The sequence below is a fragment of the Gallus gallus genome, chromosome 3, assembly GCF_016699485.2.
Source record: "Gallus gallus isolate bGalGal1 chromosome 3, bGalGal1.mat.broiler.GRCg7b, whole genome shotgun sequence".
NCBI classification, from domain to species: Eukaryota; Metazoa; Chordata; class Aves; order Galliformes; family Phasianidae; genus Gallus; species Gallus gallus.
Window position 1 is genome coordinate 75111536 of NC_052534.1, and position 24359 is coordinate 75135894.

At 38.6% G+C, this 24359-nt stretch overlaps 2 protein-coding genes across 8 annotated transcripts in view; one reads left to right on the forward strand and one right to left on the reverse strand.

The window, feature by feature from the left end:
- Positions 1 to 104: 104 nt before the first annotated feature.
- On the reverse strand, positions 105 to 22430 carry CASP8AP2 (caspase 8 associated protein 2). Of its 5 annotated transcripts, XR_001466088.4 has the most exons (11): positions 21607 to 21680; positions 20748 to 20823; positions 19610 to 19690; positions 17648 to 17748; positions 16469 to 16543; positions 15189 to 15304; positions 10536 to 13066; positions 5116 to 8065; positions 4784 to 4880; positions 3404 to 3503; positions 2763 to 2782 (listed from the first exon to the last, which is right to left on the reverse strand). XR_001466088.4 is itself a non-coding variant. In XM_040697838.2 (10 exons), exons 2-10 carry the CDS (start codon positions 20794 to 20796, stop codon positions 2726 to 2728), a joined length of 6060 nt encoding a protein of 2019 aa, XP_040553772.1. In that variant the 5' UTR covers positions 20797 to 20823; positions 22055 to 22430; the 3' UTR covers positions 105 to 2725. The 5 variants fall into 5 exon arrangements, 4 of the variants coding, with proteins under 4 accessions (XP_040553772.1, XP_419834.3, XP_025004823.2 ...); XM_040697838.2 differs by lacking the exons at positions 4784 to 4880; positions 21607 to 21680 and adding an exon at positions 22055 to 22430 and having other exon boundaries at positions 105 to 2782; XM_419834.7 differs by lacking the exon at positions 4784 to 4880 and having other exon boundaries at positions 105 to 2782.
- The window catches only part of MDN1 (midasin AAA ATPase 1), a 93956-nt gene continuing 91940 nt past the window's right edge, over positions 22344 to 24359 (forward strand). For all 3 annotated transcript variants that reach the window (XR_005858499.2, XM_419835.8, XM_004940386.5), the window contains exon 1: positions 22344 to 22536. Coding sequence is in view for 2 of the 3 variants with exons in the window: in XM_419835.8 (XP_419835.4) it covers positions 22438 to 22536 (99 nt within the window). In the remaining variant the exon portion in view is untranslated. The remainder of the gene's footprint in view (positions 22537 to 24359) is intronic.

Here is a 24359-nt window from a genome sequence, read left to right on the forward strand (position 1 = left end):
GTAATTTTTGCATACGTGCACCAAAATCCCTATTAAAGAACTAAATCACAAACAATGTTACAAGAAGACTCTGAGTCAACTTTAGTTCAACAAGAACAGAACTGTGAATTTTACAGTTTTATTTTTTTGCATTACTTTTACAGTAAGCAAACTAGTTTATACAAAATAAACCCACGGCTTCATATAGTTAAAAAAATCATCTTTGGCTAAACAAAGCTCTATTTTTATACATATATTTATATATATACACACACACACTGATATTTTACATGACGATGTAGGAATCTGTACAAATACTTACAATAGACAGAACATTAAAAAAGATTCATAATTTACAAAAAAAGAAATCCAAGTCAGAACCAAAGGTCAACCCTCCCCCACCCCAACCTGTACAGATAAGAAAGTAAATACACACAAACAAGGAATAAACGACTTCATAATAAAATACTGTCTGCTTTTTTTGAGACAGAGAGGAAGCACTTAAGTAGTGAGGCTGATTCCCTCAGTGCCTTCAGTATTGTGCACGTTTTGAGCTATAAAGATATGGTTATAAAAATACTCGGGTCTGATTTTTCCACAAATGTTAGTCACCTTACAGAGCAGCATTTCTCTGAGAACAAATTCAGTTAAATCTAAACTTCAATAAGTAAACAACTATAACAAATGTTTTTAAGAACAAGCATGAATAGGTACACAGATCTCCCAACTTAAATCGCTAACTAGGTCTTGCCTATGCAGCTCAAAAGATGACATTCGCTCACCAAATGCAAATGTTTTAGAAGCAAGCACACAAGATGGAAGCCTGTCAGAAGTGGCATTACAACCTACACAAGCAATTCCTTTTAGGAGCTCCCAAGCGCTGCCTAAAATCAGAACTATCCACTGTTTGGCAGCATGACAGACAGTTCCACAGGTCACGTTTACAATATTCCAGAGGTATCAGCGGCAACTTCATTCATGAATTATCTGATGGTTGAATAGAGTGAAAAGTCTGTCCTGCTAGTTACTATGTCTCAGGAAGTGAGACAAAAGCCATTATCCTGAAATTCAAGAAGCGTTCATTGAATTCTATAAGAAAGCAATTTAATCCAAGTTCAGAGGCAGTGTGTTTAAGTGGGGCTCTTAAATGAAGTCTAGCTCATCTCAGCAGATGTTCCAACTAAATGAAGACTACAGCAATTCTGATCATCAATAGCAAGAAAAACTTCAAACACCAATGAATTTATAATACAAGCCTGACCTGTGCAACTCACAGGAATGCTTCTTACAGGGAGGAAGTAAAGCTTTTTAGAAACTTGGGATAAAGCAGCAATGTATATATAGATATGTACAAAAATAGATACACACTTTAAGTATGTACTAGTAAAACCAGAGGCAGTTATCAGAATCCTTTAAGATGAAACACCATGAATTTCTGATGTACTAAACAATTTGTAACAATACATACAATTGCTGTCAAAACATGCTAAATTGACAAGCTTTTGAAATTGCTTGTGTTCAAAATAAAGAAGTTTTTCTCCTGGTTAATTAGTATAAAGTAACATTTTGTAAAATTGCAAAGGTCTGTTTCTAAATTAATTAAAGAAAATAAAAATGCTTTTTTTTTTTTTTTTTTTGGAAACCAAATGGAGTGCTCATTATGCAGAAGACCTATTGACATAAATTAGCTTAATTTAAACTAACTTAAGAATCTTTCCAAGATGCATTTTGGAGAAGATAAATTTCTTTACATTTTTCTTGAAAGAAAAAGAATATTCAGCTATACAAACTCAGCATGAACTCATTTTAAATGTCAGTAGAACTTCAAGATGCTTTAAACTGCACAATCGTTCTTGTTAAATGAATACTTGTCACTATTTCGCAATTTAGATGAAATTGAAAAACTGGTCACTCAATGGCTGGCTCCACTGTGTCACAGCAGCTGGGACTCATTTTACTGGACTTTAAAACTCTAAAGGTTACAAGTCTAGTCGAGGCCAACTGTCTCGATCTCCCCCATTGTGAAGGAGACAGATAGACATCTCCAAATAAATTAATTCATCTTTTTCTGTTGGAACACAGGAGACATCAAGTGGCTTAGAGAGCACGTTAAAAGTTGAAGACAAAGCCTATACTCAGGGCCAAATTTCCTCTCCTTGAAACACACCAATGAGCATCTGATAAAATAGTGAAGAACAACGTACTTCTTCCCATCAGAATTCAATTACTGGATAAGCAGCTTCTGGAGTTATTGTAATCATTACCTTGGATTGTCCTAAAAGAAGAAAGCCTAACTTCTTAAAGTACCAGTTTTCACATTTCAACATAACCAAGATAGAATGTTCTTCATTTTCCAGCATCATCTAACTTGACTCCAAAGAACTCTTACGTTTTAAAATCACAGTTTGACATCACCGTACAGAGTACTTCTGCCAAGACAAGCAGGAGCCACCATTCCCATTTGACTGCATTCTTCTCCTTACTTATAGAATGCATATAACCAACACGAGATGTCACTCCCTTGAAATGATACTGCACCATTCGTACACGCACATTCCTTCACAGCCAGATTCCTCATTATTGCATTTCTCTGGCAAAACATTTCAGAGTGCAGCAGATTTATCAGACTTAGTATGCTGTCTTGGATGGATACCTCCTCCTTCACACATCACACAAATACAGTGGTTGTAGTCCATCACTGCTGCTACACTTAAATCCTGTAACCACAAAGCTGCGCAGTGGTAAGTTACTTGCACTTGGATTTCTTGAATAGCTTCATAAGTTGCTTGAATCTTTCTGAAACCTAGTGGAAAACAAAAAAAGGCAAGTTATTATGGCCCTGGATTTCCATACAAACAGAGACTGATCTGACACCATAAGTTCTGTTTGTTTGTTTAAAAAATAAAACTACTTAGTGGTTTTTTTTGTTTGTTTGTTTTTTGCTGCCATTAAATTTTAAGGGGAGACTTTTAAGAACACTACCGTGTTAATTGGATTTATACTCCAAGGAAATCTTCCTACACCTTTGATTATGAAACTGCTTCCAGGTTCACCAAAGAAGAGCTAGAGTCCACTATTAGTTTAACACAGGCTTCATTCCAATAAGAAGATTTGACAGGGAAAGGACAAAGACTTCAAATCAACTACAACTGAAATTTGCACTGAATGCAGCAGTTTTAAGGTACTAATCAAACAGATGCTGATGAATCCCAGAACCATAGTATTCTGTTAACATATATTTTTAAAAAGCAACAACTGGGAGAATCTAAGATTCTTTTTTCAAGAACACCCTAACAAAAGACATGAGTTAACAAAAAAACCAAACCCGCTTAATTAGCAGAAGATCTCTCTAGGTCTTAGTTCAATGGCAATCATGAAAGTACTGATGCAGTTGTTATCAAGTACCAGAATGGTTATTACCTACCTGATTTGGGCTTTTGTTCAGCCTAGTGGCTAAGGAAACAAAGGTTTTACTTGAAGGTCCTTTTCGCTGACATTCCAGTAAAATTTCTCGGTCGTCATTTCTATAGCAAAAATGGATTTTTGAAGTTTTAAGGTAGATTTGTACATATGCCCACATAAAAATATAATTGTATGTATTTCCATATATATAAGTACTTCCAAACTACAAAACATGAATTCAAATAGGATCTGTTAAAGAGGACTCTCCTCTCTTCTGAGGCATAATAACAGAATCAGTACAAACAAGCAATAGCGAGATCACTTAATCCTGTTAGGAAAAGCAGGATTATTATAAGAGTCAGCCCCAAACCAAAATCATTAAAAATATTTTCATGCTTCTAAAGCAAAAACTTAAGCTTCAATTGAAAGCATCTCCTAAATTCCAAAGGGACTGGTAGTTTGAGGCAGATTTTCCTCAGTTTTCATGGCTAGGCAGCAACTTTATAATAATTCAATAAACTATACTTAATTTCCTTCATTCCACAGAATAAAAGAAAGAAATATTTAAATAAAGAATTATTATAGTGGTTTTTTTTTTTTTTTTTTTTAGGTATAGTTCAAAGATGGACAAAGACACAAAAAGCCTGGTCATACCCATAGGGAAATTTTTTCATAATATTATCCTATTTCATTGTTTCGCATGTTAAAAAAAAAATCTCAGTAGCTTTCACAGTCTTTTTTTTCCCTAGGAGAGATTTCTTTTAAAAATTCCACATCAAATCTCTTTCATATCTGAACTTTAGTTCAGAAAACTACGTCTGGAATGTTTTAGGAGCCTCTACATAAAACAAAGATTTTATGAAGCAGTAGCAAGAACATAAAAATCTACTAAACAGCTTCTCAAAGATTTATTTTATGTTCCCACACAATAACTTCGCACATATCTCCACCTTATACAGCCACCTCATTTGTCACGCACATGCTATTAACTGGGTGGTAACTAGCACATACAGCATGCGTTTCCAAACAGTATGTGGGCTCAACAATTGACTAGTACATTTCTGCAGATGGAGGAGTACAGATTCCCAAGCAGAACAGTTTGCTCTCATGCCTTCAGTGGGGGGAAATCTTTGTCCTTTCTCCTTTATCCAGTTACCAATGTTTTCAGGCCTTATAAGAACAAAGACTTCCATCCTTGCAGAGGTTGGGTGTAATTTTTGGATCGGCAAGGAAATGGGAAGGGGAACCAAAAATTGCAGTGTAAAAAAGTAGGCCTTGTTACATTTACATATAGGCTTTAAATACAAAAGCAAAAAACACGCAGGCCACCAAAATATGGGTAAGTGAATCAGTTACAATGCATGGAAGAATTACTCTTTATGGCAATTCTGATTTAACCTACCCAAAGAAATAATGAAAAGCTGTTCTCTTCCAAAGGCTGCTAACAGAATTACAGGAAATAAGCTCATTTTTGAAATTTGCTTTCTGCTGGACAACTCCTAAGAAAAAGAATAAAATGGACTTTTGTACCTTTCAGTGATACTGTAAGGGAAGAAATCATATTCACAAAGCCATCTGGCACAGACAGAAGGAAGCTCCTATACTACTATGAAGTATGTACATAGTACTATGTTGTACCATCTAAATATCCTTCTTTTCCCCACTTTCCAGTATGTCACCTAGATTAAAATACAAAACAAATAAAAAGGAACAGATGAAATCAGAAATTATTACCTTGTCCAGGAAACTACTACTTCTCCTTTTTTTTTAATGATGTTTTTGGCATACAGACCAGGTGATGATGCACCTGAGGACAAAGGAGAAGAGTCCTTGTTTTGATGCAATACATTATTCTTGCTTTGACTTTGTTTCTGTCCTGAGTTTATTCCTTCAGATTTTACATCACTTCCATTGCTGCCTTCATCCGCTGACTCAGTTTCTTTTCGTTGTCTTTTTAAGTTAGAATTCTCTTCAACAGTCTCCTTTTTCCGTTTTTTACTAGTTTTGTCATCTATGCTTATTTGGCAACTTCCATCAGTATCCAAAGTGGATTTTTCTTCAAGATTACATTCACCTGCTATGGTCTCATTGGAAAGGTCTTCTGTTAAGTCTATGAATGCATCAGAGCACTCTTCCAATTCTTTTTTATCCCTGATTTCTGAGTTTCCTGTAGAAACTTGCTGACTCCTCTTATTTGCAGGAGATTCCACTGCAAAACACGAAGTTTTTTTAACACTTTCAGCTGTTAAGTCTGACTCTACACTACAACCAACAGGAAAAGAAGCTTGGGATCCAACACTTGTTCCATCTATATTTTCAGATACTTCCAATTTGTGTGTTTGAGGTTGCTCAGAGCCTTCACTTGGGCTTTCAGTGTCACAGCTATCCACATCTGAAGTCTTTCTACGAGGCCCAAGCAAGAGGGTAGTTTCTTCCTTTCCAGCACTACTCTGAGACTCCTTCAGAGGATGAGGTAGGGCAGGACTCTGCTCTTTTCTAATGCTGACATAAGATAACTGATCCATCTTAAGCAGATCTGGTTTGACAGGTTCCTGCAAAGTAGTTGCTATAGAGCTCTGCCTGTCCCTTCCTTTTCCACCATTTCTCATTTCTTCTTTTTCATTCTTGGTTGAAGATGCCCGTGCCTCCTTCACTAAAGCCATCTGATCAGATGCTGGGGTGATTGATGGCACTGCACGCCTAATCTTTACAATGAAATGATCATTGGATTTCTCCATAATTACTGCTTGCATTGGCAGGCTGGAGCGACACGGAAAACCAGGAATAACAGGACGACTTGTCCACGATGAAGAACAACTTGATCTACTGCTAGAGTTATCAGATTCTAAAGCCAAATGAATGTCTTGCTCAGTGGCATCTTCCCCTTCAAGAAGAGCATCCTCACTGTAATGCGCACTAAGGACACACTCAGGAGTTGAGCTAGAATTATTCTCAGATTTCAGGAAGCTGAGGTGAGCATCTGATTTCAATGGTGATGGAATAGTTAATGAAACAGCCAAATCTTCAAGGAGGATAGAAGAAACAAATGATTTACTCTTTTGTAAACTGCATTCATCTTCTCTGCATGAAGTTGCACCTGTAGGAACTTCAAACATACAGCTTTCATCTAGTACATCTGGATCAACAGACATTTGAAGCCTAGAAGTTAAAGATGGAGCTCGTATAGGTGAAACGACAGCCCAGCTAATATCCTCTACAGATCGAGATTCTACATGAACTTCCTTTGGAGCAATTCTTTGCACTAATTCAGAAGTATTAGTTTTGCATTTGTGGTTATCTGAAAACTGTTTTTCTGGTGTCCTGAACTCCCAGTCATGTCTGTCAATGTTGCTACCACTTTTTTCCAAGAGATCAGAACCTTGCAACAAGCTTTTGAAAATTTCACCCATTTGAGCATCGCTTACAAGATTAAACGTAAGAGTGGATGCTTGCTGTTCTGTGAGGAGGTCATAACTAAGATCAGACTTGTTAGCATCTCTGAATTGCTGGAATCCTTCTTTTTCATGTTTTATGCCCTTCAATGGAGTGAGAGAGTATTGTAAATTATTCTCCTTAGTGAGTTGCACTTTGGTTTGGGAATTCCTTGTGTTATCAATGGAGTTAAGACATTTTGTGAAAGCAGCTTTTGGTGCATCTGTTTTATTTTTCTCATGGTGACACTTAGGTCTTTGATAATCCACAGACTGATTACAAAGAATATATTCTTGAGGTTTTTGAGATCTGACTTTCAGAGACTTTTTCCTAGATCTCTGCACATCATTTTTATGACTGATTTTGTGGTTTTGTTTTCCTGTTCTTTCAAGCTTCCCTTCCTCACTCTCATTTTCCAGCTTTATCACATCACATTGTTTTACTAGAATTCTCTTCACCTTCTCAAATAAGTAGTCAAGCTGTTCATCTACAAATTTCCATAACCGTTTTTTCATATCTAATACTTGTTGTTCAAAAAGACGGTCCACTATTGCATTCTTTTTAACTTGCTTGAGTTTGGACTCTATAATATCACATATATTCAATTTTAATGTCTCACCCGATGTAGACATTTTGGAAAAGTTCAGGTGCTTTATTAAAGATGTAAAATTTATGATAGCAGATTCAATAATTCTGTGAAAATGCTGAACTGGGAAGTGTACCTTGAATTTCATATAATTTTTCCTCATCTGTTTTCGTATAGCTCTTAGCATCTGCATGATTTCTTGTACATTTGAAGGTTCAATTATAACTTGAACTATTTTTTCAAGACAAGTAATGCTCACAGTTTTATTTTTCTTCATTTCCTTTGAAGACCTGAAAGTCTGATTTTTATGTTTCGCTCTGTTCTTCGTACTTACTTTCACAGAAACAATTTTTCCATTATCCTCATTGCAGTGTATAGTTTTGTTCTTTTGATTTCGTGGACTGCTGGTCAAATTCCGTGTTTCAGGAGAAGTTTTTGGTCTCGACTTTTGTGGATTTTCAGAGTGTCCTTCTGATTTAGATTTTTCCTCGTCTTCATCACTACTTATGATTTCTCCTTCTTCTATTTCATCTGAAGAGATGCTCAGCTGGGACTCAATCTCTATGTGTGCATCAGACAGGCTAAGAGGCTTTTGATTTTCTTTGTTTACCTCCTTTGACAAATTCTTTGAGGGACAGATGACAACTGTACCTTCAGGAATTAAATCTATAAAGAAAACAGTTTGACAATCATCATAAAGAATATAATTATAAACAGATAGTTTTAGAAAAACGTGGAGAATTCTATTCTGCAAAGTGACTGTTCAGGATTGTTTCAAACTGCTGATGACAATTCAGGAAGTGCGAGCTATGGAAAAATCTGGACAGTTCTCATTCAGCAGAATGAGATTTTTCTGAGCTTCCAAGGGTCAATAAGGACTCAACATTTCACCAAAGATACACGATCTTTCCTACAAACATGTCCATTGAAAAGAGAAAAATCTGCAAGTTTCCATTAATTTTGAACTTTTCCACTCACTTTAACTTTCTGAACTTTTTGAACCCTGGACAAGCTGAATTTTAACTCTGACTTCATTATGGATTGAGATTTACATATAATAGTTGATTTTCTTTTAATAATGTTATTATGAAAATAAAAGGAGCAATATAAATGCCCTACTGATGCCTGCATTCAACTAACTTTTCCTCTACAGACAAGAAGGAGCTACTTCAACTCTTCAATTCCGTCAATATACTAAGTTACTGAACAAAGAGAGGCCCATTATAGTAGGCACTATAAACGTGGTAAACTCCTATTTCAATTATTGATGCATTTAAGACTACCAGGACCATAATGAAACACAATGGGATAAAAAGTTGGTTTTTTATTTTATTTTTTTTTAAAGAGATGTTGAGAAAAACCTCAATTTCAGGTTCCTGAATGATAAAAATAGGGAGTATGTGAAAGGAAAGACTCTCTCACGGCTAAGTTCATTAAATGTTTTATATTTTTTAGAGATTCAATAATTTAATAATTATTTAAAATTCAAAACAAATGCTATTTAGTTTAGGAAAATAAGTAATTACAATTAGCTACAAAACAAGCTAATTTCCAGTGCATAAAAAAATCCACTCAAATGTGCATGTATTGATTAATGAGATTCACAGCTAATTACAGGCTTGCTGGACACTAGCTAATAAAACACTTATGTTCAATCTCACATAGATTAGACTGCTTAATGACCTCTAACAAACTTTTCATCTGGTATATGACTGTATCTGAACTCTGTCTCATTATAAAATGAATTTTAATGTTTTCAAGCAGTACTTGAAAATGTTTACACAGACTTTACAGTAGGGAAACAGTATTTCTTTACTGCCTCCATTTCAGTTTCACAAGGGTCAAAGCGTTCTCAAACTAATCAAGTTGGTATTTTGACAAACTAGAAGTACATTAATACTGTATTTTGACTGCTTTCACTTTGTATGTCCTGCAGAACAGCAGAGATGGGGGTATTGAATTCCAAGGACAAGATAAGCCATGACCTCCCATCAATTTAACACATGTAAAACATTTGACAGGTATGTTACTAGTTAAATCACAAAGACAACTAGGCACTTAACTGCAGAGATGAAAGTCATTGCTTTGTAATGTGGCTGTAAGCTCTGGACAGGAATGATTCTTATAGTTAAACCAGAGAAGAACACTTATTTCATGTTAATCTACTCTGCCCCCATGTACCCCCAGGCAGTTCAAAGAATATAAATCATGGTAGGAATAAAATGTAGACCAATAAAGGAATCTGCATGTGAAAGAGTAGCTTTCTCAAATACAAGAGACAGAATCTGAGAATGAACCGCACTAAGACATGCAAAACAAACTCCAAACCAAACAAACACTATGACTTCAAACACACGAAAAAGAACTTCACTGCTACTCTCCCATTCCCCTTTCAGAAAGAAGTAAAAACTTCCAAGAAAAACTATTTGTTGCAGCAAAACATTTTAAGAAGTTTTAAAAATTAGCCAAGAAAAATATTTAAACTTTGGGTTGCCTATTTTCTCTTCCTTTGAGTGCTGTCTCCACATTTTATCTCCTTGACATCCTGTTCAGGAGTCAGCTTTTGATTATTGGTATGTTCTGGTGTTCTATGATGTGTTCTATCTTTTTTTTTTCTCCCCACTGACTGACTCACAATGGTAAAACACACCTAAAAATTCACAGTGAAATTTATCCAAATAGAGATTTTTCTTGGCTCACATTCCTAAAAACTGAGTCTTAGGTACCCTCTTCAGTATTCAGAGAAATAAATGCATGAAAAAATATGATCCTAAATTACTCCTGCCTCTAAAATTCCAGAAAGATCTAATATATGTAGCCAGAAGCAACAACAGGTAAGAGACATATATATATATACACACACATTTTAGACATTTGCATGTAAACTCTTATTTCAGTTATTTAGTTTTAAGCAGTGACTAACTCCACTTTTGCTTGCACTGTAGTTCAATCAGCTACAATCTTGACTTTAGCATTAAACAGTTCTGTGATCAACAAAAGGACCATTGTGACTTACACAGCTAAAGAAGAAACAATACATATTCTTGAGAAAGCAGTTAAAAGAAAGTAATTTCTGCTTTCCATGAATGCATCTTCTAAGTCTCTATTTCTAAAACAAATTAGAACATATGAATACCTTTGTTATAACTCTTCACAAGACCTTTGCAGGGACTTTCGATCTTAAGTGCTTTTGCCAAAGGGCGTATTGGACTGTTCAGTGGGCTGATAGCCTTTGGAATATGCCTCAAGTGATTGAGATCAATGCTCAGTATTGAACTGTCATCATCAACAGGTACTGGGTTAGGTTCTTTCTCTTTAGTTCTAGGATACATTTCACTGGTTATAGATGAAGATGCAGTTGTACCAATATCAGTTAAGTCCGGCTCCACATCACAAGCATTCTGGTCAGCTAATGGTACATCTATATTATTTAATACAGTTCTGTCAGGTGACTGAGATGCATTCATACTAATTGCACAGACTGCTTTTTCCTCAGCAGGAGGTTCAAGATTTTCTACAGTCAAGTGATCACCATCCTTCACTACTTCTACTGAAGATTCTCGCTTTGTTTCATTAGTATCATCTGCAGCATCACACGATTCCAAGTCAGCAGAACTTTTGGCTTCCAGGTTACATAGGACAAGGTTTTGAGAGTCCTGGTGGGCTGAAGAGTTTTTTTTGCCAGCAGCTAGCCATATTTCATCTTCTTCCTTCTCCAGTGCTGACTCAGGAAGGGTTCCCATACCTTCACTGTCCAATTTAGATTGTCCCATTTCTGCTGCTGGCACATTATCACTGTGCATTACGCATACTGTCACAGACAAGTTTTCATATTGTGCCACGCTTCCTGCCACCTCCTGAGAGGAAGCCTCAGGGTGATTCGTATCTGTCACAGACACGGCTGAGGTTTCTAATTCAACTGGATCACAAGCCTCTGCTGCTGCTCCTGCTGACAAAGTTTCAGCTGGCATCTCATCAGGAATCGGTACCTTTGCTGCTCCCAGCAAGGCTTGGGATTGTATGTGGTCCACTACTGGCTCTTGTAAGGTTTCTGAGCTCACTTCACAGGTTGTCACTGCTGACAGTGCCTCTGACTGTGCTGGATCTGCTGCTGTTACTTTCAAGGCTTCATTTTCAGAACTGACAGAAACAGGAAGTGTTGGTTCCACACTGATTTTAGTTGCAGTATCCGGAACTTCTAGTGTTAAATTCATTTGCTCTGCAGCACCACAATTAACAAGGTGACCAGAATCTACCATGTTTGCATGCAGAGTAAGTTCTGTAGTTCCCTCATCTGTAGCCATCTGGGAAGGTACTTTAAGTCCATCAGGTGGCGAAAGACATTGCTTTTTTGCAGGAGAAAGAGTTAAATTCAGCTTTTCCATAAAGCTGAGTTTCAAGTCTTTGTTTTTCATCACAGAGTGATTTTTATTTTGTGGAAACTTATGGTCTTTTAAACTATCTGTAACTCCGGGTGTTTCTTCTGATTTATAGGACTTGTTTCTCTCACTTTTTATATCTGTATCTCTCTTAGATTTTTTTGCAGATTGGTGAGAAATCTCTTTTGTAACTTTTCTTTCACTTCTAGAATGCCTATTTTCATCTTGATTTTCTCTTTCTCTTTTCCTTTTTTCTTCAGTTCTGTGCTTCTCTGATTTGGAATGTGCCGTTTCCCACTCATATCTACTACTGTTTTCCTTAAAGCGTGCATATTTATGCTCTCTGCTGCTGGAATTAGAAGGTGAGGACCTTCCTTCTCGAGAACTATGATCATTTGCTCCTCTGTCTCTCTTGCAGTCGATGTCTCTTCCTGTTCTGGACTCTTCCACACGGCATTTACGTGACTCATGAAGACTCTTTGAATGTTCATTCTTTGAATATGGACTGTTCCCTCTACCAGACCTCCTTGATTGCTCTTGTAGTTTTTCATTTGGTTTAATTTTTTGGCTAGAGTTTTTTTCATCTTTATCATGCATTTTAATGTCTTTCTTCGTTACATTCAGTGATCTCTCACCTGCATACAATTCTCCTCTTGCTTGACATCTGTCTTTACCAGTAGTTTGTTTATCCCAGGAAGAAACACTCTTTTCTACTTTTCTTTCTGTGGATGGGCTGCATTTGACTTTTATGCTCTGATTTTTTTGCTGCAACTCATTTTTACTAGTCTTTTCTGAGTGGGCTTTCAGTTTCTGATGAGGATCTGAATTCCTTTCTTCACTGTCAGTATTGTTACAAATACCACTGTTACCAGTACTTTGATGTACTTCTCTTTTGTATTTGTTGACGTTTCTCCGACTGTACTCTTCATCACTTTTTGTTTCTTTTTTTTCCTTTTTGTTATCCTTGTTGGAACTATGGTCATGGTTTGGTGGACATGTATGAGTACCATTGCTGCAAAGCTCTTCAGGAGGGTATCTCACTGCATGTGGAGTATTTCTTTTATCAGAGCTAGACTTCCCATTCTCCACACTGTGGGATGAATAACTGTGGTACGTATCCTTTGAACAGTCATTTTTCATTCTATGATCCGCCTTTATACTGTCACCTAAGTCAGAAGATCTGAATTTGTAATCTTTTGTCTTACACATCTCAGAACACCTTCCATTAGTTGATCCAGGAAGATTTGCCCTGGTGAAGCTACTTCGATGACTGGGAAATTCTGACAGCCTATGTATATCGAGAAAAAGAAATCTTCATGTTAGTTTTGAAATTTATTTAAAAATAACTATAGTCAAATTATAATGAATCTATCTCTTTCTACAGACTTGCCAACCTTTCCTCCAGCTTCAAGTTGAAGAAAACATATGAGTAAACTTCTACTTTATCCCTAGCACACAGTAAAATAACATATTTTGTATACATATTTTCCAAACTAAATTAATATAAAGAAAAAGCAAGACCTGTGGAAGAATATAATATTTGTTCTAAAATAATGCTTCAGTAATTTAAAGTAGTATTCCATTGTCCAGCAAAAAAGCTTTCTGTTAAGAATTATTTTTTTTTTTTAAACACGTAAGCGCTGTTTGCAATATTCATGATAAAAAAGGACAATTCAACAGTTTACTGCTCCATAAAATGACAGCCAAAGCAATAGGTATGGGACTTGTGCTTACTCCACTCAATAAGCAAACAAGCTTCTGAAGTTAGAACTTCGTGCAAGCTACAGAAAACTAATAAATTACAATAATCGAGCCTCAACAAGGCTAGGTGCTACTGCTCCAAGGTCATTATAATAAAAAGAAAATAAATTAAAAAGTGAAATAGAAAAAGGCACATGCAGTCTGTATATGTAATCTGAACTCCTACTCATTACTTAAAGTACTCAAATATTGGTTTTGCTTTTTGAAACTGCACACTGCTCATGGAACAGAACAGTAAATTTAAATATGTAACAACCAGTTTTCTGCAACATGGCTATATTCCAAGAATATGCAATTGTGTGATGAAAACAGAGTTTCAGAGAGAACTGCAGTTATAATCCAAAACCCATTCCTAAATTTCTGTTCAACTTTAAACTATACAGTCAAGATTTTGCCATTACATCTAGATTCATGTGTGGTGAATATAAGTATCCAAGCATTTTTTTTTTTAAATAACCAGTAATCAACTCCCTCAAAGCTGTCTTTACAGACAGACAGGAAGCTTAAGGTGAAATAATTTATTAAAGATCATATAACAGGCAAGGCATATTTCTAAGACCTTAGAGTGCCACTTTCTCATGATTTGCCATAATGGATCCTCTAAAATTGCTAGAACAAATGTTTAATTTATCAATTTTCGTCACTGCCAGAAGGTATTGCAATAGAATTTGAAAGCACTTCAGTGAAGATGAATATTCAAAACAAGAATATATTAAAAAAAAATTTAGAACACAGAATACTACACTCAAAGGTGTGAAAGTGATTTATTGTATCAAAGCCAATAACCGAATGAATAACATGTTAAAACCCCTTGATCTCAATCTGATAATTTCTCATAATTTTCTTGATTTAGAAAACACTGTATAGTTGATAAACAAAGTTTCTAGCAAGTAATGTCAAATGATCCAACTTCGTTACAACACCTTTTGGTGCAAGAAAAATCCAAAGGTCAAACTGAAACACAGAAGATCAATGATGTGGCTGACAAGGCATAACTGACAAGCAGGTCACCCTACCATAAGACAGGAAGTCCTGAACCTTGGACCACTACTTGGGTTCAAGCAATCAAAAAAAAAAAAAAATCTTATGCTCAGCTACTCTCCCATCCATACTTAAATATCTGAAAACCTTTCTTGCGTTAAGTCTAGTAGAAATTACCACGAGCCTTCTAACTACTATCTTTCACCACTGGAGAGAATATTCTCACATTTTGCCATGAAAACATATAGTCTCCTTATTTATGTTCACTTACTACTTGAAATATTTCATGGAATTCATCTGCCTGTGACTGTAAAATACAGTAGTTTCAAAGCTGAAGCACACAAAACATCTGCAATGAAGCATGCTAGGTGGTTAGAGAACCCAACTGGAATGGGTGACTAAACAAACCAAAAAAGAAAAGTGGTCACCCTTTCTGTTTTGTTCTCTAAATTACAAACCAAAGAGTTCACCCAGAAAAAAAACCAAAACAGATAAACAAACAAAACAAAACAAAAAACCCCACACGTATTTCCTCAGACTATAATAGTACAAAACTACTAAATTATTTGCTTTGAAATGACTTCATTTGACATACATAAAAGGTTTGTAACAAGTAAATAAACAAGATCAGACAAAAAACATGCTCAAAGTTCCACTGTCTATTGTACCTTTGATGGAGATTACTGATTTCTTCATCCTTACGGTTAATTTCCACTCTTGCTGTTTTAATAAGTGCTGAAATATTTTTTTTAAGAGCTTGGTTTTCATTCTGTAGAATGATATTCTATTTTTAAATAGCAAAAGGAATAGAGGGAAAGAGAGAAAATGAGAATTAGTCTGGAAAACCAAGTATGTAACAAAGCATACAAGACAATTGTTTAAAAAAAAAAAAGTCCCATCTTATGTGTAAACTGACATTAGAACACAAGAAAAAAATGTTGTGGAGAAGTCAGAATTGCTGAGACCCACATGAGGGTGTTATTATTATTATTTTTAATTGTTAAGAAACTGAAACAACAACAAAACATCACTCACATTTCTGTTATGTGCTTGGTAATTACTTGCAATGTTGTAAGCACACAACTTATTAAAACTGAAATACACAAAAAAAAAAAAAGCAAAAAACCCAAAACAAAACAAGCAAGCAAGAAACCACAGAGCTAGAAGACTACAATCCCCCTTTCTGCTTCATTCTTTCACTCTACTTGTTGCTTTCAGCCACCACATAGAATGTGGCTTTAAGCTCTTTCAGAGAAAGACAGAAGATATCTAATACAATTTTGAGCACTCTATCATCGTAGCATTTTTTGATGGAACATTCTAGAGACAGCCTCTTTTAATAACTGTCCTGAGCAAAGCCTGCTCAGAAGAATGGACAAATTTTGAAGAAAACAATTCAGAAGTGTCACAAAGCAGAAGTTGCTTACCATTTAAAGCTTAGAATCTTTTTGACTTATCTGTAACACACAGTAGAGCAAGATGCAGAACTGCCCAAGATAATCTAATTATATGAGATGGCACAGTGCAGATACTAGCTCAATGTGAAGAGCAGTTCAGCCTTATCCAAATGGCACTTGCCCAATACAGCTATCTTCTTCCAGTTCTGACAGCTTGGGGACTTTGCAACTTCCCTACTGCCTTACAGGTAGATTTTAATTAACCAAAGAACTTTATTTATGTATTAAGTATTCATTTGACGTTTATTTTTTAATCAGAGATAGAAGACAGCTTTTTAAGCAATTCAAATGTTACAGTACACATTACTGTAAAACAAGCAAAATTGCCTGTTGATTTTGTCCTAATCACTGTCTTAGAGTTTACAGATGTGCATTACAAACAACCCATTTAATTAATTAATTATGGAAGGAATATGAAATTAACTCTCTCAACACAACATTCAGTTTGTTTTACATAAATCTTAACAATGTTGCCCTTTGATCTACAGTACCTGTGCCTGTATTTCCTTCAATTTCTTCATCAGCTCTTTAATTTGCTGTTGACATTTTCCATACTCTGCCTGCAACTGTTAAAGAGAAGAATTCACAGTGCAGAAGCGGGCTTAAATTACACAAAAAGTTACTCTTCTAGATTATTAGCTTGTTAACATCGAAATTTATATTTCAAAGCTCTGTTTTTCCAAAACTACAGCTCTAATATCAACAAAAGCTTCAATTCACTCCAACAGGCATAAAATTCAATAAAATGTCACAGACACTCACGTAAGAGGAAACCTATGTGTGCTTGCCCAACTGTCACATGCCAGACTGTAACAGGAAGCCATACAATTGTGAAAGTAAAGACAAGATTGTGTAAAGCAAGCAGTTCTCAAGAGCCTTCGAGATAGAAACTTTATCACATTTTACATAATACAAAATAGTTAAGGAAAGTCATAATCATGATAGAAAGTTAACTAAAACCAAACTTAGACTGAAAGAAATAGACTGCAAAAGACCTACTCTTGTTGAGATCACAAAATTAAATACATGTGGTATGAGTTTTTCTCCAAAATTAGATGACTACTTCCTTATTTGTTGTTTTTTCACAGTGAATTGGTTTCAAACTTACAAACTGACATTTTCATCATTTAGCAGACTATTGGATGTTTTGTTCCTGCTTCTTTTCCAGTGTATTTTATCTGTGGATGTCTTTACTCTGAATCTTGGGATTATCTTTAGACTGCATCTTATTAACTTGGATATGTGATGTTACATGAGTAAGTCTTCTCCTGACTTGCTCTAAGCAGTTAACCTATTGCATAGTTGTCTTTATTCTCAGGTACATAAGGTCAATTCATGCTCTATCTGCATTAGCTAGGTAAAACTTCTTACAAGAAATGTCAAAACCATCCTTGTACAGAGTTGAATAGGTACTTAACTAGAAAGAAATATTTCCTGTACTGATACAACTGCATGCAAAAGGATGTTAAATGAGAACAGCCTATGCCATAGCTAGAGTGAAAGATTTACTGATTCTGATAAACTTGTTGCCTAACAGCTTATAAACAAACACATGCTTTTATTCTTTTAAATAAAAGCGGTTTTCCTGTCTTCCCAATAATGTGAGCACACTGGTAAACATTTCTTGCAAGATTAAAAAAACAAATTATTTTTGTTACATTAATTCACACCTCATTGTAAGATGCTTCCTTTGCAGTTCCTTCTTCGATTAATATCTCATCAAATAAGTTTAAACTGTTGCCAGCCGGTGTTGAATTTGGAGCAGAGTTGTCTGTAGAAAGAAAAATACATCACATAAAGGAAAAAAACAATTTATATGTGGACTGCATTGTATCACAGAGAAGAATATGACCTTATCTGAAGAATCCCCCACTCTAGACTTCAACATTTGTATTAGTTTCTACTCTAGACTTCAACATTTGTATTAGTTTCTATTGGAAATACATGATCCAATTTACATCAACATAAAAGATGTTGATGTAAAGTTGATCTAAAGTTCAACTTAAAAACATTGTTTTAGGAAAATTATAGATTTAGAGAACCCCTAAGAACAAAGGTGGGCGCATTTTGTGACTAAGTTGTTTGAAGTCAAAGGAAGGCTAACTCATAATAAAGCTTTCTAATTTACAAAGCAACAGTTCTAAGCAGTGATCTAGGGTTCCAGAATTCCAGTGCCACTAGCTAGTAGAAAGCTAGAATAAATACATACACGCTAGAATTCATTCAGCTTTGGGTCAGACTTGACTTTTGAATATTTGCAGTTGAAAATAAGTTAACAATACAAAGAATACTCAGAATACACATTCAGAAACACAAATCAGTTCATCAGAATGAAATGGGAAGAAGAAATGAGCTATTATAGAGTTGGTATGAGGTTGAACACCATGCTTCTTGTGCTGAATGCGAAAGTGTAAACGTTCTGTACTGCTTTATATTCCCTCACAAACATGAACTCTCATGCTTTAGTTCCAAAGAAATAGATAGGAAAACAAAAAACACCCAAATTATTTAGCTAACAGTGCTCTTTCTTCATTCGGCCTGTGTGCTGTTTACCAAATACACATTACTGACAGGACCTGATTTATGACACCTCTGAAATACAGATTAATTTACAGTCAAACAAATGACGTTAGCTACCAAAACTGTTTCAACCCTTTGGACAATACTGTAACACAAAGAGTATTAGCACAATGCAAGAGGACGCATGAATAACACCCTACTTGCATGTAACAAAGATCTCACCAATCTTCCTTTTAAATTAAAAGGAGATCCTTCAGATCTAGACTATATAAAATCATTGGTGATGTATGACATGCCTGCATTGCATTACCTTACTATTACTTGGATTGTTTCTACAACAGTGTATCACAGTATCAGAAAAAGGACCGAAGAGAATACTCTTCAGTGTGGTAACAAGTACAAAATGGAAAGAGAAAAAAAGATGTACGAATGTTTTACATTTATAGGATGCAGTATAGTCCTTCCATAAATGTTCAGTGCATTCACAGATGTAAGGACAGTTGAGAAACACTTATTTAAATACCAGAAAATGCATTTCACTAAATTGCCCTATAAAAATCCAAAAAAAGGAATATATTGAAATTTTGTTTCTTTCTCACCTTAAAAGAAGTTAAAACAGGAAAATAACTTACATTAGCACGTAAGATTACTCTGAACATTAAAGATTAAAAGGACCTACTGCATTGTATCACATAAAGTATGTTTTGGAGCTCTCATTGGTGATTTAGTGATCAGTGACCGTTGGTTCTGGTCCTGAAGCTATTTAAGAAACACAAAAGGAAGGTGTGTTTTCCAAGGTAAAACGTCTAATAGCGAGGCATAGACAGAAGAGCTTAAGTTTCTCTGCAGCCTTTCATACACGAGTCTCTTAAAACAACCAGCATCGCAAGAAAACCATACTATAATCTTTCAGGTAAAATACTTAAGAATTCTCAGCCGTATTTACAAAGTGTATAATGTGTATGGCTTGAATTTAAGTAAGTAGGTCACTGAAGCACATGTGAGCCCAGCTAAATGTAAATTTAAAGCTAAATGTTGTCTTGCTTGAAACCAGCCTAAAAAGCAACAGACTATAATACTTCAACCCAATTAACAAGATTCATTCAACCTACCAGGAACTGTCAAGCCATTGTCCAAACCATCATAAATATCCACTGAGCTCTCATCACCTTCCTTAAAGGGGGATGCTTCAGCTAAAGAAAGAAGAAAAAAAACAGAAAAGTAAACCTTCTATAAACTCCAACTTCTAACTTTCTACATATTGCCATGATCCTAGGGCATTACAGAATTGTAGTAGTAGTTTCTATGGAGAAACAGTCTTTAGTCATCTGGGAGCAAATAAGCTTCTATGATCAATTCCTAAATCTCACAAGAGCTGTCCATGAAGCAAATGTTATGGCTTTAAGTACAATTTAAAATTAACAACTGGCAAATGCAATTTGGTCTGAATTGGAAACAATTTTCTGGAATACACTGAATCCAGAAGTTATACAGCTCAGAAAAAGATGAAGATTTAGAATCATAAAACCACTGCTGTCAAAAGAAATACTTTTCACCAAGTAACAGGAAGCATTTTAACAGTCTGTGTCATAATTCAGATTTTAATTTTGTCGTCTATTCACACACTAACTGGTTCTGCAAAATTGTTTCAATCTAGATTTCTCCAGACACTCCTCATATCTTTTTCCAGTGCCTCTTTATTACTCTCATCTCCTACACGTCGATCTTTCCAGTTCAGCAACCAATATTACTACTTTTAAGAAAAATATCAATATCCACCAATCTTCTGAGGCTGGGAATCTCACAAATGTGTCAGATCAACAAACTGCTGAGCTGAACACAACACTGGAGCACCCTGTTTGTACTGGATCTGAAGTCAGGGCATTTATCTATAAGAACAAAAAACAGAGGACCAAACCTCTCAACTTACCCAAATACAGTGAGAGATGATGAAGGTTAAATCACATGTTATAAAGCAAAGGTGAGAGGCTTGCTACAGACACCCTCTCACAACATATTAAGAATCCAAAATAAAAATGCAAAAGTTAGGGTGGTAAATGCAGCGTTACTGATCTGACGTGGCTCACACTGAGACTGTTTCATTATATATAACTACAGCTTACCAGCATTTGTGCCAACTTATGTTATTTCTGTACTGTTCTTATGAAGTACTCTTCAAACCTATGTATTTTTGTAATACTTCTTGTGTTATCTCACTGCCAAACAGAGCACAGTGCAAACTCATCTTACCAGCACAGCGGGTATCAAACAGTCCCAGTCCATCCTCATCTGCTGCCATGATACAAACTCCCTACGGTTTCCCCATCTATGAATAAAAAGAGGAAAGGCAATTGAATAACCAGTAATTTAAGAACATCATTGCAAAACAGAAGTATATAGAAGAACAACATTTACACCTGAGATACTTGGTTTTCAACAAAAGACAAAAACAAACTGTCAAAACTCTTACATTGAGGTTAACACGCTTAGAATTAGATCAGGAGTGAAAACAAGAAGTTACCCATCCCATAAAGAACCATTCTGGCCTTCAGGGTAAGGCCTTCAGCCGCAACTTCATTCTCATATACTGAATAAACATCCTACAAAGAAACTTCGTCACGAGGACGAGCCCCACGTCCTGCTAACAGGTCTGACCGTATTCCTTCCCCAGCCAGTCATACCACCGCGTAACTCGGATTTCCCTCCTGCCGCCCAACACGCACAAACCAAACCAAGAGGCAGCTCCGTGCCTTCCGCCTGAGCCCCAAAGCCCACTCACAGGGAGCGGGCACCCCACGGCAGCAGCGCGGCCCAACAGGGCAGGCCCCGGCCCCGCCGTCGGGAGCAGCCACAGCCCTTCGGCCTCGCCTCGCCCTACCGCCGCCTCCCGCCCGTCCGAGCCCCGTCACGGGGCGCACACAGCTCTCGGGGCGGGGAGGGCCTCCAGGAACAGCACTCCTCCGGCGGGTTGCGCTAGGGAGCGGCAGGGCAGCCCCAGCCGGCCGAAATCAGGCTGAATGTGAAGGAAGAGAGCGGTATCCCATGGCACTGAGGGGAGGGAGAGAAAGTGGGAAAGGAAGAGAGAGAAAAAAAAAAAGCCCGCACCCACCGGCCAGCCTCAACCCGCGACGCCCCCCAGGCCGCCGCCGCCGCCGCCGCCACTGGTCCTGCAGGCCGGGCGCCGAGGGGGGCGGAGCTTCCAGAGGCGGCAGCCAATGGCAGCGGACGCAGCGCACGTCGGCAACACCGACGTCCACAAACCCGACCCCCCAACCCCGAGCAGTTGGCGCCAAAGTGAGGAGCGCGAGGCGGCCGCGCCCCGCCCCCTGCGCCGAAGCCCCGCCCCCCCGCGCTGCTGCGCGGCCCGGCCCGGCCCCGCCCCATCTCCGCCCCGCCCCCGCTTCAGGTGGCGCTGGGCTGTGGGTGAAGCTCTGTGGTGCTGAGCTGCTTCCGTTCGGGACTCGGCCGCTTCTGTCAGCCAGCGCTGAGGCTCGCGGTGGTGCCGTGGGTTGCGCTGCCCCAGCTCTGAAAGGCCTGAGAGCAGCTCATGGCTCTACCTCCTGCAGGTCCCATCGCAGGGCCTCCTGTGACTGACGGGACAGCTGCCTCAGCGAACAGTGCAGCACAATCAGCGAAGCACCGCGCATGGGAGCTTCCAACCGGATCCCGCGGTGCCCTGCCGGAGCACTACGGCAGTTGGGGGACTACATATCCCAGCATGTAGAGGGCGCCCATCCTCCTGGCAGCTCTCCGCTGCCGAGCTGCATGCTGGGAGTTGTAGTTTACCGCCCGCGCGGGGCCGGCCCGAGGCGTCACTGCCGGATGACGGCACCGGAAGCGGAAGTTGGGAGCGAGGTGCGCGTCCCTCGCGCGCCCCACGTGTCGCGCGGCGGTGGCCGGAGGTCGGGCGTTCCGCCTCCGCAGCCCCGCCGGCCCAAGCATGGCTGACCTACGGTTTCACCTGGCGGAGCCGCTGCAGCTGCTGGCGCGCAGGAACGAGAAGAGCGGCGCGGAGCTGAGCAGGTTCCTGGGCAAGCAGGTGAGTGGGCGGGGACCGGAGGGCATGGGTGAGCCATGCCCCCTCCCTGGCCTTATCTCCCCACCGCGTCGCCGCGTCCTCGCTTGGGCTCTTGGCCGAAGCAGCCGTCTGCTGTTTAAGAGGCTTCTTTATCCCTCTTCCTTTTCCCGTTCCCGTGTCGCCTCTACCCCTCATCAGGGCGTGTTCTGCCCGGCAAAGCTTCGGGATTTTCCGTATCCCTCAGGGCGGCTCAGTGCTAGGGTGGCAGCGAGGGACAGCAGTTATGAGCCGCATAGCGACGACGTCCCGTCCCGCAGCTGGGTGCTGTGCTGCCTGTGTTCGCCACAAACCAGCGTGTGGAGTGGAAACGGGACTGGGTTTCCTGCGGGATGCTTCCCTTATTGCCGCGGTGATGCTGAAGACACATACTTTGTTTAGTTGCTTTCGCGCTTCAGCTCCACGAGCTGTGAATGGCATGCCTGCTTTTAGGAGCCCAGCTTGCCTGTGTCTGTGGTGCACCTGTGGAGGTGTAACAACAGGGTAGCAGCACACTGGGTGCCGTATTATTGACACTATTCATGTCAGAGTTTCTGGAGACCCGAAGTTATATGCACGTGTTGATTTAAAATCTATGTTTTCTTCTGAGTGTCTAGAAAATCACAAAATCATTAAGGTTGGAAAAGACCACTAAGATCACCTACTCCAACCTTCAACCCATCACCACACTCACTAACCATGTTTCTCAGTGCTGTACCTGCACGGTTCTCGAACACCCCCAGGGGCAGTGACTCCACCACCTCCCTTGGCAGCCTGTGCCAATGTAGCACCACGCTTTCTGAGTAGAAATTTTTCCTAATAGCCAGGCTGAACCACCCCTGGCACAGCTTAAGGCTATTGCCTCTCATCCTATCGCTGTTACCTGGGGGAAGAGGCTGACTTCCACCTTGCTCCAGCTGAACCACCCCTGGCACAGCTTAAGGCTATTGCTTCTCATCCTGTTGCTGTTACCTGGGGGAAGAGGCTGACCTCCACCTCGCTCTAGCCTCCTTTCAGGTTGTTAGAGTGCAATAAGGGAGTCTACACGGTGCCTCCTCCAGACTGAAGAATCCCAGTCCCCTCAGCCTCTTATCATAAGATTTGTGCTCCAGTGTTCCAGTTGTTTAAAGGTGAAAAGTAATCAGATTTTTTCAAAACATTGACTTTTTCACTCCAAATCCTTATCTCCTAAGAGAGAGTCTTTTATGCTGATAATCAAGGCTCTTTGTTGGTGGAGAGTCAGCAGATAGGTGGAGCGGTGAACAGGGAGTGAGTTCTGGGACTGCTAGAGAGCCTGAGCCCCTTCCTTTTCATGGGTGCACCGAGGGAGGTGTGTGCTCTGAGTGTGAAAGTCTCACTAGCTGGTTCCTATGCAGAGAGTCTGGAACGCTATTCAGCAGTGGCCCATTTTCTTGAGATCTGAATTCAATTTTCAAGCTTTGAAGCTACAGATTAAGGAGGACATTAGACTTAGTTTGCTGATAGACAACCATGGGCTCCAGTTATTTTACCTCATTTTCCCTTGAGTATGTAACATAGGAAACATTTATTCTGGAAATCTAGAGCCCTTTGCTATGTCTTCCTGGCCTCTCATTTATTCACTATTACACAAAGTGTTACTAATGGAACTTGCCCACAGCCTATGGGCAATTTTTGAGATGGGTGGTAGGACACTATGTGTGGTGATGGAAGATCTTGCTTTAGTAGGAAGCAGAAATAGAGCCTTTTATGTACAATATTAATATACCATGAACTCTTCAAAGGTACAGCAAATTTCTGTGTTGTTAATGAGGAAAATGGGGTGAAAA

Coding starts and splice junctions, on each gene's coding strand:
- CASP8AP2 (XM_040697838.2), bottom strand. CDS start 20,796: ATGGCAGCAGATGAGGATGGACTGGGACTGTTTGATACCCGCTGTGCT. Junction 15,305..16,468: donor TGAAGGAAATACAGGCACAG/GTACTGTAGATC, acceptor ATTTAAAAATAG/AATATCATTCTACAGAATGA. Junction 2,783..3,403: donor TGAACAAAAGCCCAAATCAG/GTAGGTAATAAC, acceptor GTTTTCCACTAG/GTTTCAGAAAGATTCAAGCA.